Source organism: Taudactylus pleione, unplaced genomic scaffold (genome assembly GCF_031769625.1).
Source record: "Taudactylus pleione unplaced genomic scaffold, aTauple2 ptg000278l, whole genome shotgun sequence".
In the NCBI taxonomy this organism is placed as follows: domain Eukaryota; kingdom Metazoa; phylum Chordata; class Amphibia; order Anura; family Myobatrachidae; genus Taudactylus; species Taudactylus pleione.
The window spans coordinates 4,990,377-5,005,020 of NW_028284680.1; the positions used below are offsets into that span (position 1 = coordinate 4,990,377).

A 14,644-nucleotide genomic window follows, 5' to 3' on the forward strand; every position below is an offset into this window, starting at 1 on the left:
TTTGCTGCTGGTAAGCTCACTGTTGCCCGTGCCCTGAGGACGGATTCGGGGGTGTACATTTGTGTAGCCGCCAATCAGGCCGGAGAGAAGACAAGTCGAGCTGCGCAGATCTCTGTGTTGGGTGAGATGGTTTTTACATGATACTACAGCTGGATATTCTCTATTGTCTTTCATTGTCACGGTGTACTGTATGGGGCTCGCTCATTGTCACGGTGTACTGTATGGGGCTCGCTCATTGTCATGGTGTACTGTAAGGGTCTCACTCATCGTCATGGTGTACTGTATGGGGCTCGCTCATTGTCATTGTGTACTGTATAGGGCTCGCTCATTGTCATGGTGTACTGTATGGGGCTCGCTCATTGTCACGGTGTACTGTATGGGGCTCGCTCATTGTCATGGTGTACTGTAAGGGTCTCGCTCATTGTCATGGTGTACTGTATGGGGCTCGCTCATTGTCATGGTGTACTGTATGGGGCTCGCTCATTGTCATGGTGTACTGTAAGGGGCTCGCTCATTGTCACGGTGTACTGTATGGGGCTCGCTCATTGTCATGGTGTACTGTATGGGGCTCGCTCATTGTCATGGTGTACTGTAAGGGTCTCGCTCATCGTCATGGTGTACTGTATGGGGCTCGCTCATTGTCATGGTGTACTGTATAGGGCTCGCTCATTGTCATGGTGTACTGTATGGGGCTCGCTCATTGTCATGGTGTACTATATGGGGCTCGCTCATTGTCACGGTGTACTGTAAGGGGCTCGCTCATTGTCACGGTGTACTGTATGGGGCTCGCTCATTGTCACGGTGTACTGTATGGGGCTCGCTCATTGTCATGGTGTACTGTAAGGGTCTCGCTCATCGTCATGGTGTACTGTATGGGGCTCGCTCATTGTCATGGTGTACTGTAAGGGGCTCGCTCATTGTCACGGTGTACTGTATGGGGCTCGCTCATTGTCACGGTGTACTGTATGAGGCTCGCTCATTGTCATGGTGTATTGTATAGGGCTCGCTCATTGTCATGGTGTACTGTATGGGGCTCGCTCATTGTCATGGTGTACTGTATGGGGCTCGCTCATTGTCATGGTGTGCTGAAAGGGGCTCTCTCATTGTTATTGTGTACTGTATGAGGCTCGCTCATTGTCATGGTGTATTGTATAGGGCTCGCTCATTGTCATGGTGTACTGTAAGGGACTCGCTTATTGTCATGGTGTACTGTAAGGGTCTCGCTCATTGTCATGGTGTACTGTAAGGGACTCGCTTATTGTCACGGTGTACTGTAAGGGTCTCGCTCATTGTCATGGTGTACTGTAAGGGTCTCGCTTATCGTCATGGTGTACTGTAAGGGGCTCACTTATTGTCATGGTGTACTGTAAGGGGCTTGTTCATTGTCATGGTGTACTGTAAGGGGCTCGCTCATTGTCACGGTATACTGTAAGGGGCTCGCTCATTGTCATGGTGTACTGTAAGGGGCTCGCTTATTGTCATGGTGTACTGTAAGGGGCTCGCTTATTGTCATGGTGTACTGTGAGGGACTCGCTTATTGTCATGGTGTACTGTAAGGGGCTCGCTCATTGTCATGGTGTACTGTAAGGGGCTCGCTTATTGTCATGGTGTACTGTAAGGGGCTCGCTTATTGTCATGGTGTACTGTGAGGGACTCGCTTATTGTCATGGTGTACTGTAAGGGGCTCGCTCATTGTCATGGTGTACTGTAAGGGGCTCGCTCATCGTCATGGTGTACTGTAAGGGGCTCGCTTATTGTTATGGTGTACTGTAAGGGTCTCGCTCATTGTCATGGTGTACTGTAAGGGGCTCGCTCATTGTCATGGTGTACTGTAAGGGGCTCGCTCATTGTCACAGTATACTGTAAGGGGCTCACTTATTGTCATGGTGTACTGTAAGGGGCTCGTTCATTGTCATGGTGTACTGTAAGGGGCTCGCTCATTGTCACGGTATACTGTAAGGGGCTCGCTCATTGTCATGGTGTACTGTAAGGGGCTCGCTTATTGTCATGGTGTACTGTAAGGGACTCGCTTATTGTCATGGTGTACTGTAAGGGGCTCGCTCATTGTCATGGTGTACTGTAAGGGTCTCGCTCATCGTCATGGTGTACTGTAAGGGGCTCGCTCATTGTTATGGTGTACTGTAAGGGGCTCGCTCATTGTCACAGTATACTGTAAGGGGCTCGCTCATTGTCATGGTGTACTGTAAAGGGCTCGCTTATTGTCATGGTGTACTGTAAGGGGCTCGCTTATTGTCATGGTGTACTGTAAGGGACTCGCTTATTGTCATGGTGTACTGTAAGGGTCTTGCTCATTGTCATGGTGTACTGTAAGGGGCTCGCTCATTGTCATGGTGTACTGTAAGGGGCTCGCTCATTGTCACAGTATACTGTAAGGGGCTCGCTTATTGTCATGGTGTACTGTATGGGGGTTGACTGTTCTTCTTGCATGGAGATGTCGGTGTGAATTCCTGATCTCATGAGAACTCATTTTATATTCCGCTTTGCTCCTAGAACCCCCCCAGTTTACCAGTAAGCCAGCAGACGTGGTCACGAAGTCTGGAAGCACTGTCCAGTTTCTCTGTGGAGCGCAGGGGGTCCCTAGACCTGTTGTACAATGGAGCAAAGAGAGGGGAGCGCTCCCCACTGGGAGGTATGTGTAATTACAGCTAAGTATTATAGTGTATACCGGCCACACATAAGAGATCATTATCTGCTGATATACATAGTGGCTGATTGTTCCTAATTGCCAGGGATAATCCCAGATATTTAAGAATGGGCATTTTTTTTCTCTCGAAAAACCCCTGTTCTTCTGTACAGACCCAGGGGCCTGATTCAGAGATCCGATGATGAACGTTCATCCGATGTTTCCGAGTCTATGTCTGTGCACATGTCAGAACGGGTCCTGCGATTACAGTTGCAGACCCCCCCAAGTTGCAGTATGATTGACATGCTGCGGCGTTTGGGGGATGTAGCGGGGGCTGGGCTAGACTAGTCACCGTTTGTGAAAACGGAGGCGTATCACCCTCGTTTTCCAGGAGGGCACATTCCTGAACTTTGAAATGACCAGCACCCAGTCAGATCCCACAGCCTGACCAAAGGAGTGACCAGTCGCGCTGGTGATTCCAGCCTGCAATGTCGGGCGGATTTCCACAGGCGCTTGTGTGCGACTCTGCAAATCCGCCCATCTCTAAATAAGGCCCCAAGTGCACAATAAAGTTCCTATTTTGCTACATGTTTACTAATTCTCACATTTATTCCTATTCTATGGGATTTATAAATCAAGTGGAATGGTTAAAAAGCAAAAAAAAGGATGTTATTATTAATAAAGGCGACATAGTGGGGATTGCAGTTCTCCAATGTCCACCGAGACCTCCGTCAAACAAGACGTCCAAAGCACTTGCCCAGTAGAAAAGTTCCCCTGGAACTAATTATATAGAGTAGCTATGGACTAATGGCCTGATTCGGAGCTGTGCGCAGGCCAGCCTCATATGCGGTCGCATTGCGTGCTCGGAAATACATACAGACCTCTGCCTGTGATTAGAGTTTGTCTCACCTGTGCGGCCGCACCGCGCCCCATCCATCCGCTCATCCCTATCAGAGCTCATCTGCACCAGCCCCGTCCATCTGCTCATCACTATCAGCGCTCATCTGCACCAGCCCCATCCATCTGCTCATCACTATCAGCGCTCATCTGCACCAGCCCCATCCATCTGCTCATCACTATCAGCGCTCATCTACACCAGCCCCATCCATCTGCTCATCACTATCAGCGCTCATCTATACCAGCCCCATCCATCTGCTCATCACTATCAGCGCTCATCTGCACCGTGCTCCATCCATCTGCTCATCACTATCAGCGCTCATCTGTACCAGCCCTATCCATCTGCTCATCACTATCAGCGCTCATCTACACCAGCCCCATCCATCTGCTCATCACTATCAGCGCTCATCTGCACCGTGCTCCATCCATCTGCTCATCACTATCAGCGCTCATCTGTACCAGCCCTATCCATCTGCTCATCACTATCAGCGCTCATCTACACCAGCCCCATCCATCTGCTCATCACTATCAGCGCTCATCTGCACCGTGCTCCATCCATCCGCTCATCAGTATCAGCGCTCATCTGCACCAGCCCCGTCCATCCGCTCATCACTATCAGCGCTCATCTACACCAGCCCCATCCATCCGCTCATCACTATCAGCGCTCATTTGCACCAGCCCCGTCCATCTGCTCATCATTATCAGCGCTCATCTGCACCAGCCCCGGCCATCCGCTCATCACTATCAGCGCTCATCTGCACCAGCCCCGTCCATCCGCTCATCACTATCAGCGCTCATCTCCTCCATGCCCCATCCATCCGCTCATCACTATCAGCGCTCATCTACACCAGCCCCATCCGTCCGCTCATCACTATCAGCGCTGATTTACACCAGCCCCATCCATCCGCTCATCACTATCAGCGCTCATCTGCACCAGCCCCATCCATCTGCTCATCACTATCAGCGCTCATCTGCACCAGCCCCATCCATCCGCTCATCACTATCAGCGCTCTTCTGCACCAGCCCCGTCCATCTGCTCATCACTATCAGTGCTCATCTGCACCAGCCCCGTCCATCCGCTCATCACTATCAGCGCTCTTCTGCACCAGCCCCGTCCATCTGCTCATCACTATCAGTGCTCATCTGCACCAGCCTCGTCCATCCGCTCATCACTATCAGCGCTCATCTACACCAGCCCCATCCATCTGCTCATCACTATCAGCGCTCATCTGCACCAGCCCCATCCATCTGCTCATCACTATCAGCGCTCATCTGCACCAGCCCCATCCATCTGCTCATCACTATCAGCACTCATCTACACCAGCCCCATTCATCCGCTCATCACTATCAGCACTCATCTGCACCAGCCCCATCCATCTGCTCATCACTGTCAGCGCTCATCTGTACCGTGCCCCATCCATCCGCTCATTACTATCAGCGCTCATCTGCACCAGCCCCGTCCATCCGCTCATCACTATCAGCGCTCATCTACACCAGCTCCATCCATTCGCTCATCGCTATTAGCGCTCGTCTACACCAGCCCCATCCATCTGCTCATCACTATCAGTGCTCATCTGTACCGTGCCCCATCCATCCGCTCATTACTAACAGCGCTCGTCTACACCAGCCCCATCCATCCGCTCATCACTATCAGTGCTCATCTACACCAGCCCCATCCATCCGCTCATCACTATCAGTGCTCATCTGCTCCAGCCCCATCCATCCGCTCATCACTATCAGTGCTCATCTGCTCCAGCCCCATCCATCCGCTCATCACTATCAGTGCTCATCTGCTCCAGCCCCGTCCATCCACTCATCACTATCAGCGCTCATCTGCACCAGCCCCATCCATCTGCTCATCACTATCAGCGCTCATCTGCACCAGCCGCGTCCATCTGCTCATCACTATCAGCGCTCATCTGCACCAGCCCCATCCATCCGCTCCTCACTATCAGTGCTCATCTGCTCCAGCCCCGTCCATCCACTCATCACTATCAGTGTTCATCTGCACCAGCCCCATCCATCTGCTCATCACTATCAGCGCTCATCTGCACCAGCCCCATCCATCCGCTCATCACTATCAGTGCTCATCTGCTCCAGCCCCATCCATCTGCTCATCACTATCAGCGCTCATCTGCTCCAGCCCCATCCATCTGTTCATCACTATCAGTGCTCATCTGTTCCAGCCCCGTCCATCCACTCATCACTATCAGTGCTCATCTGCACCAGCCCCATCCATCTGCTCATCACTATCAGCGCTCATCTGCACCAGCCGCGTCCATCTGCTCATCACTATCAGCGCTCATCTGCACCAGCCCCATCCATCCACTCATCACTATCAGTGCTCATCTGCTCCAGCCCCATCCATCTGCTCATCACTATCAGCGCTCATCTACACCAGCCCCATCCATCCGCTCATCACTATCAGTGCTCATCTACACCAGCCCGATCCATCCGCTCATCACTATCAGTGCTCATCTGCTCCAGCCCCGTCCATCCACTCATCACTATCAGTGCTCATCTACACCAGCACCATCCATCCGCTCATCACTATCAGTGCTCATCTGCACCAGCCCCATCCATCTGCTCATCACTATCAGCGCTCATCTGCTCAAGCCCCATCCATCTGCTCATCACTATCAGCACTCATCTGCACCAGCCCCATCCATCTGCTCATCACTATCAGTGCTCATCTGTTCCAGCCCCGTCCATCCACTCATCACTATCAGCGCTCATCTGCACCAGCCGCGTCCATCTGCTCATCACTATCAGCGCTCATCTGCACCAGCCCCATCCATCCACTCATCACTATCAGTGCTCATCTGCTCCAGCCCCATCCATCTGCTCATCACTATCAGCGCTCATCTACACCAGCCCCATCCATCCGCTCATCACTATCAGTGCTCATCTACACCAGCCCCATCCATCCGCTCATCACTATCAGTGCTCATCTGCTCCAGCCCCGTCCATCCACTCATCACTATCAGTGCTCATCTACACCAGCACCATCCATCCGCTCATCACTATCAGTGCTCATCTGCACCAGCCCCATCCATCTGCTCATCACTATCAGCGCTCATCTGCTCAAGCCCCGTCCTTAGTGCAAAAGATCAGTCTGAAACCAGGGAATTCCAAACTTCCGTCCGCAGAACAGACCTGGGTGCAGCTCGCTATCGGCCGCTGAGTGTCACTTTGTGTAAGTCTGGCAGAGAGGACTCAGTAATGGTACTATTGGTCCCTTTCTGGCAGGTATGCAATTACCAACGAGAACACATTAAGCCTGCAGCGAGTAACAACCCAGGACTCGGGGAGATATTTGTGCACCGCCAGAAACCAGGTGGATGCAGTGACGGCTTCGGCCCAGCTGGTGGTAGAAGGTGAATATAAAGCTGCACATCCTTACAGGTGCCTGGAACCTTCCCTTTCGTATTGGTGCAAGTCTGTTATCTAAATCCGCAACCACATACCCAGATCAGACTCCTGAGGAGTGCAACGTACCGGACCAAAAGGTCTGTTCTCATGTTGTTGAGGGTTATTCGTAAATTGTCTCTATAAAATATATTCTTGAAGGTGCCATGACATGGTGAGATTTGGGTGGCTGTTTTAGGCTCCAAATAGCCAAGTGTCTGCCTAAAAATAGACGAACAATCCCGATCTAGTTAGAGATAGATGTGTGTGTAGTGAGGGATAGATGTGTGTAGTGAGGGATAGCTGTGTGTGTAGTGAGGGATAGATGTGTGTAGTGAGGGATAGATGTGTGTAGTGTGGGATAGATGTGTGTAGTGAGGGATAGATGTGTGTGAAGTGAGGGATAGATGGGTGTGCAGTGAGGGATAGATGTGTGTAGTGAGGGATAGATGTGTGTGAAGTGAGGGATAGATGTGTGTGTAGTGAGGTATAGCTGTGTGTAGTGAGGGATAGATGTGTGTGAAGTGAGGGATAGATGTGTGTGTAGTGTGGGATAGATGTGTGTAGTGAGGGATAGATGTGTGTGAAGTGAGGGATAGCTGTGTGTGTAGTGAGGGATAGATGTGTGTGTAGTGAGGGATAGATGTGTGTAGTGAGGAATAGCTGTGTGTAGTGAGGGATAGATGTGTAGTGAGGGATAGATGTGTGTAGTGAGGGATAGCTGTGTGTAGTGAGGGATAGATGTGTGTAGTGAGGGATAGCTGTGTGTGTAGTGAGGGATAGATGTGTGTAGTGAGGGATAGATGTGTGTGTAGTGAGGGATAGCTGTGTGTAGTGAGGGATAGCTGTGTGTAGTGAGGGATAGCTGTGTATAGTGAGGGATAGATGTGTGTGTAGTGAGGGATAGATGTGTGTAGTGTGGGATAGATGTGTGTAGTGAGGGATAGATGTGTGTAGTGAGGGATAGCTGTGTGTAGTGAGGGATAGATGTGTGTAGTGAGGGATAGATGTGTGTGTAGTGAGGGATAGATGTGTGTGTAGTGAGGGATAGATGTGTGTGTAGTGAGGGATAGCTGTGTGTAGTGAGGGATAGTTGTGTGTAGTGGGAGATAGATGTGTGTATAGTGAGGGATAGATGTGTGTGTAGTGAGGGATAGATGTGTGTAGTGAGGGATAGCTGTGTGTAGTGAGGGATAGATGTGTATAGTGAGGGATAGCTGTGTGTAGTGAGGGATAGATGTGAGTGTAGTGAGGGATAGATGTGAGTGTAGTGATGAATAGATGTGTGTGTAGTGAGGGATAGCTGTGTGTGTAGTGTGGTGTAGCTGTGTGTGTAGTGTGGTGTAGCTGTGTGTAGTGTGGTTTAGCTGTGTGTAGTGAGGGATAGATGTGTGTGTAGTGAGGGATAGATGTGTGTGCAGTGAGGGATAGATGTGTGTAGTGAGGGATAGCTTTGTGTAGTGAGGGATAGATGTGTGTAGTGAGGGATAGCTGTGTGTAGTGTGGTTTAGCTGTGTGTAGTGAGGGATAGCTGTGTGTAGTGAAGGATAGATGTGTGTAGTGAGGGATAGCTGTGTGTGTAGTGAGGGATAGCTGTGTGTAGTGAGGGATAGCTGTGTGTATATTGAGGGATAGCTGTGTGTAGTGAGGGATAGCTGTGTGTGTAGTGAGGGATAGATGTGTGTAGTGAGGGATAGATGTGTGTGTAGTGATGGATAGCTGTGTGTAGTGAGGGATAGCTGTGTGTGTAGTGAGGGATAGCTGTGTGTAGTGAGGGATAGCTGTGTGTAGTGAGGGATAGATGTGTGTGTAGTGAGGGATAGCTGTGTGTAGTGAGGGATAGATGTGTGTGTAGTGAGGGATAGCTGTGTGTGTAGTGAGGAATAGATGTGTGTGTAGTGAGGGATAGCTGTGTATAGTGAGGGATAGCTGTGTGTGTAGTGATGGATAGATGTGTGTAGTGAGGGATAGCTGTGTGTGTACTGAGGGATAGCTGTGTGTGTAGTGAGGGATAGCTGTGTGTGTAGTGAGGGATAGCTGTGTGTGTAGTGAGGGATAGCTGTGTGTGTAGTGAGGGATAGATGTGTGTGCAGTGAGGGATAGATGTGTGTAGTGAGGGATAGCTTTGTGTAGTGAGGGATAGATGTGTGTAGTGAGGGATAGCTGTGTGTGTAGTGAGGGATAGCTGTGTGTAGTGAGGGATAGATGTGTGTGTAGTGAGGGATAGCTGTGTGTGTAGTGAGGAATAGATGTGTGTGTAGTGAGGGATAGCTGTGTATAGTGAGGGATAGCTGTGTGTGTAGTGATGGATAGATGTGTGTAGTGAGGGATAGCTGTGTGTGTACTGAGGGATAGCTGTGTGTGTAGTGCGGGATAGATGTGTGTAGTGAGGGATAGCTGTGTGTGTAGTGAGGGATAGATGTGTGTAGTGAGGGATAGCTTTCTGTAGTGAGGGATAGATGTGTGTAGTGAGGGATAGATGTGTGTAGTGAGGGATAGCTGTGTGTGTACTGAGGGATAGATGTGTGTAGTGAGGGATAGCTGTGTGTGTAGTGAGGGATAGCTGTGTGTAGTGTGGTGTAGCTGTGTGTAGTGAGGGATAGATGTGTGTAGTGAGGGATAGCTGTGTGTAGTGAGGGATAAATGTGTGTTGTGAGGGATAAATGTGTGTAGTGAGGGATAAATGTGTGTAGTGAGGGATAGATGTGTGTAGTGAGGGATAGCTGTGTGTGTAGTGAGGGATAGCTGTGTGTGTAGTGTGGTGTAGTTGTGTGTAGTGAGGGATAGCTGTGTGTGTAGTGAGGGATAGCTGTGTGTAGTGAGGGATAGCTGTGTGTAGTGAGGGATAGCTGTGTGTAGTGTGGGATAGATGTGTGTAGTGAGGGATAGCTGTGTGTAGTGAGGGATAGCTGTGTGTGTAGTGAGGGATAGATGTGTGTAGTGAGGGATAGCTGTGTGTAGTGAGGGATAGATGTGTGTAGTGAGGGATAGCTGTGTGTAGTGAGGGCTAGATGTGTGTAGTGAGGGATAAATGTGTGTAGTGAGGGATAAATGTGTGTAATGAGGGATAGCTGTGTGTAGTGAGGGATAGATGTGTATAGTGAGGGATAGCTGTGTGTAGTGAGGGATAGATGTGAGTGTAGTGAGGGATAGATGTGAGTGTAGTGATGAATAGATGTGTGTGTAGTGAGAGATAGATGTGTGTAGTGAGGGATAGATGTGTGTGTAGTGAGGGATAGATGTGTGTAGTGAGGGATAGCTGTGTGTAGTGAGGGATAGCTGTGTGTAGTGAGGGATAGCTGTGTATAGCGAGGGATAGATGTGTGTGTAGTGAGGGATAGATGTGAGTGTAGTGAGGGACAGATGTGTGTAGTGAGGGATAGCTGTGTGTGTAGTGAGGGATAGCTGTGTGTGTAGTGTGGTGTAGCTGTGTGTAGTGTGGTTTAGCTGTGTGTAGTGAGGGATAGCTGTGTGTGTAGTGAGGGATAGATGTGTGTGCAGTGAGGGATAGATGTGTGTAGTGAGGGATAGCTTTGTGTAGTGAGGGATAGATGTGTGTAGTGAGGGATAGCTGTGTGTGTAGTGAGGGATAGCTGTGTGTAGTGAGGGATAGATGTGTGTGTAGTGAGGGATAGCTGTGTGTAGTGAGGGATAGCTGTGTGTGTAGCGAGGGATAGATGTGTGTAGTGAGGGATAGATGTGTGTAGTGAGGGATAGATGTGTGTGTAGTGAGGGATAGCTGTGTGTGTAGTGAGGGATAGCTGTGTGTGTAGTGAGGGATAGCTGTGTGTAGTGAGGGATAGCTGTGTGTGTAGTGAGGGATAGATGTGTGTAATGAGGAATAGCTGTGTGTGTGTAATGAGGGATAGATGTGTGCAATGAGGGATAGATGTGTGTGTAGTGAGGGATAGATGTGTGTGTAGTGAGGGATAGATGTGTGTGTAGTGAGGGATAGCTGTGTGTGTAGTGAGGGATAGCTGTGCGTAGTGAGGGATAGATGTGTGTGTAGTGAGGGATAGATGTGTGTAATGAGGGATAGCTGTGTGTGTAATGAGGGATAGATGTGTGTGTAATGAGGGATAGATGTGTGTAGTGTGGTTTAGCTGTGTGTAGTGAGGGATAGCTGTGTGTAGTGAAGGATAGATGTGTGTAGTGAGGGATAGCTGTGTGTGTAGTGAGGGATAGCTGTGTGTAGTGAGGGATAGCTGTGTGTATATTGAGGGATAGCTGTGTGTAGTGAGGGATAGCTGTGTGTGTAGTGAGGGATAGATGTGTGTAGTGAGGGATAGATGTGTGTGTAGTGATGGATAGCTGTGTGTAGTGAGGGATAGCTGTGTGTGTAGTGAGGGATAGATGTGTGTGCAGTGAGGGATAGATGTGTGTAGTGAGGGATAGCTTTGTGTAGTGAGGGATAGATGTGTGTAGTGAGGGATAGCTGTGTGTGTAGTGAGGGATAGCTGTGTGTAGTGAGGGATAGATGTGTGTGTAGTGAGGGATAGCTGTGTGTGTAGTGAGGAATAGATGTGTGTGTAGTGAGGGATAGCTGTGTATAGTGAGGGATAGCTGTGTGTGTAGTGATGGATAGATGTGTGAAGTGAGGGATAGCTGTGTGTGTACTGAGGGATAGCTGTGTGTGTAGTGAGGGATAGCTGTGTGTGTAGTGCGGGATAGATGTGTGTAGTGAGGGATAGCTGTGTGTGTAGTGAGGGATAGATGTGTGTAGTGAGGGATAGCTTTCTGTAGTGAGGGATAGATGTGTGTAGTGAGGGATAGATGTGTGTAGTGAGGGATAGCTGTGTGTGTACTGAGGGATAGATGTGTGTAGTGAGGGATAGCTGTGTGTGTAGTGAGGGATAGCTGTGTGTAGTGTGGTGTAGCTGTGTGTAGTGTGGTGTAGCTGTGTGTAGTGAGGGATAGATGTGTGTAGTGAGGGATAGCTGTGTGTAGTGAGGGACAAATGTGTGTTGTGAGGGATAAATGTGTGTAGTGAGGGATAAATGTGTGTAGTGAGGGATAGATGTGTGTAGTGAGGGATAGCTGTGTGTGTAGTGAGGGATAGCTGTGTGTGTAGTGTTGTGTGTAGTGAGGGATAGCTGTGTGTGTAGTGAGGGATAGCTGTGTGTAGTGAGGGATAGCTGTGTGTAGTGTGGGATAGATGTGTGTAGTGAGGGATAGCTGTGTGTAGTGAGGGATAGCTGTGTGTGTAGTGAGGGATAGATGTGTGTAGTGAGGGATAGCTGTGTGTAGTGAGGGATAGATGTGTGTAGTGAGGGATAGCTGTGTGTAGTGAGGGCTAGATGTGTGTAGTGAGGGATAAATGTGTGTAGTGAGGGATAAATGTGTGTAATGAGGGATAGCTGTGTGTAGTGAGGGATAAATGTGTGTAGTGAGGGACAGATGTGTGTAGTGAGGGATAGATGTGTGTGTAGTGAGGGATAGCTGTGTGTGTAGTGTGGTGTAGCTGTGTGTAGTGTGGTTTAGCTGTGTGTAGTGAGGGATAGCTGTGTGTGTAGTGAGGGATAGCTGTGTGTAGTGAGGGATAGCTGTGTGTAGTGAGGGATAGCTGTGTGTGTAGTGAGGGATAGCTGTGTGTGTAGTGAGGGATAGATGTGTGTAATGAGGGATAGCTGTGTGTGTAATGAGGGACAGATGTGTGTAATGAGGGATAGCTGTGTGTGTAGTGAGGGATAGCTGTGTGTGTAGTGAGGGATAGATGTGTGTGTAGTGAGGGATAGCTGTGTATAGTGAGGGATAGCTGTGTGTGTAGTGATGGATAGATGTGTGTAGTGAGGGATAGATGTGTGTAATGAGGGATAGCTGTGTGTGTAATGAGGGATAGATGTGTGTAATGAGGGATAGATGTGTGTGTAGTGAGGGATAGATGTGTGTAGTGAGGGATAGCTGTGTGTGTAGTGAGGGATAGATGTGTGTAGTGAGGGATAGCTTTGTGTAGTGAGGGATAGCTTTGTGTAGTGAGGGATAGATGTGTGTAGTGAGGGATAGATGTGTGTAGTGAGGGATAGCTGTGTGTGTACTGAGGGATAGATGTGTGTAGTGAGGGATAGCTGTGTGTGTAGTGAGGGATAGCTGTGTGTAGTGTGGTGTAGCTGTGTGTAGTGAGGGATAGATGTGTGTAGTGAGGGATAGCTGTGTATAGTGAGGGATAGATGTGTGTAGTGAGGGATAGATGTGTGTAGTGAGGGATAAATGTGTGTAGTGAGGGATAAATGTGTGTAGTGAGGGATAGATGTGTGTAGTGAGGGATAGATGTGTGTAGTGAGGGATAGCTGTGTGTGTAGTGAGGGATAGCTGTGTGTGTAGTGTGGTGTAGTTGTGTGTAGTGAGGGATAGCTGTGTGTGTAGTGAGGGATAGCTGTGTGCAGTGAGGGATAGCTTTGTGTAGTGTGGGATAGATGTGTGTATTGAGGGATAGCTGTGTGTAGTGAAGGATAGCTGTGTGTGTAGTGAGGGATAGCTGTGTGTAGTGAGGGATAGATGTGTGTAGTGAGGGATAGCTGTGTGTAGTGAGGGATAGATGTGTGTAGTGAGGGATAAATGTGTGTAATGAGGGATAGCTGTGTGTAGTGAGGGATAAATGTGTGTAGTGAGGGACAGATGTGTGTAGTGAGGGATAGATGTGTGTGTAGGGAGGGATAGCTGTGTGTGTAGTGTGGTGTAGCTGTGTGTAGTGTAGTTTAGCTGTGTGTAGTGAGGGATAGCTGTGTGTGTAGTGAGGGATAGCTGTGTGTAGTGAGGGATAGCTGTGTGTGTAGTGAGGGATAGATGTGTGTAATGAGGGATAGCTGTGTGTGTAATGAGGGATAGATGTGTGTAATGAGGGATAGCTGTGTGTGTATTGAGGGATAGCTGTGTGTGTAGTGAGGGATAGATGTGTGTGTAGTGAGGGATAGCTGTGTATAGTGAGGGATAGCTGTGTGTGTAGTGATGGATAGATGTGTGTAGTGAGGGATAGATGTGTGTAATGAGGGATAGCTGTGTGTGTAATGAGGGATAGATGTGTGTAATGAGGGATAGATGTGTGTGTAGTGAGGGATAGCTGTGTGTAGTGAGGGATAGCTGTGTGTAGTGAGGGATAGCTGTGTATAGTGAGGGATAGATGTGTGTGTAGTGAGGGATAGATGTGTGTAGTGTGGGATAGATGTGTGTAGTGAGGGATAGATGTGTGTAGTGAGGGATAGCTGTGTGTAGTGAGGGATAGATGTGTGTAGTGAGGGATAGATGTGTGTGTAGTGAGGGATAGATGTGTGTGTAGTGAGGGATAGATGTGTGTGTAGTGAGGGATAGCTGTGTGTAGTGAGGGATAGATGTGTGTAGTGGGAGATAGATGTGTGTATAGTGAGGGATAGATGTGTGTGTAGTGAGGGATAGATGTGTGTAGTGAGGGATAGCTGTGTGTAGTGAGGGATAGATGTGTATAGTGAGGGATAGCTGTGTGTAGTGAGGGATAGATGTGAGTGTAGTGAGGGATAGATGTGAGTGTAGTGATGAATAGATGTGTGTGTAGTGAGGGATAGATGTGTGTAGTGAGGGATAGATGTGTGTGTAGTGAGGGATAGCTGTGTGTAGTGAGGGATAGCTGTGTGTAGTGAGGGATAGCTGTGTATAGCGAGGGATAGATGTGTGTGTAGTGAGGGATAGATGTGAGTGTAGTGAGGGACAGATGTGTGTAGTGAG

The 14,644-nt window shown here is 49.1% G+C and overlaps 1 protein-coding gene across 3 annotated transcripts in view; it reads left to right on the forward strand.

Annotated features, from left to right (window-relative positions):
• ROBO4 (roundabout guidance receptor 4) overlaps positions 1 to 14,644 on the forward strand; it is a 389,036-nt gene that overhangs the window by 174,020 nt on the left and 200,372 nt on the right. For all 3 annotated transcript variants that reach the window (XM_088481797.1, XM_088481796.1, XM_088481795.1), the window contains 3 exons: positions 1 to 121; positions 2,512 to 2,650; positions 6,791 to 6,918. In XM_088481797.1, the coding sequence (XP_088337923.1) occupies positions 1 to 121; positions 2,512 to 2,650; positions 6,791 to 6,918 (388 nt within the window). The remainder of the gene's footprint in view (positions 122 to 2,511; positions 2,651 to 6,790; positions 6,919 to 14,644) is intronic.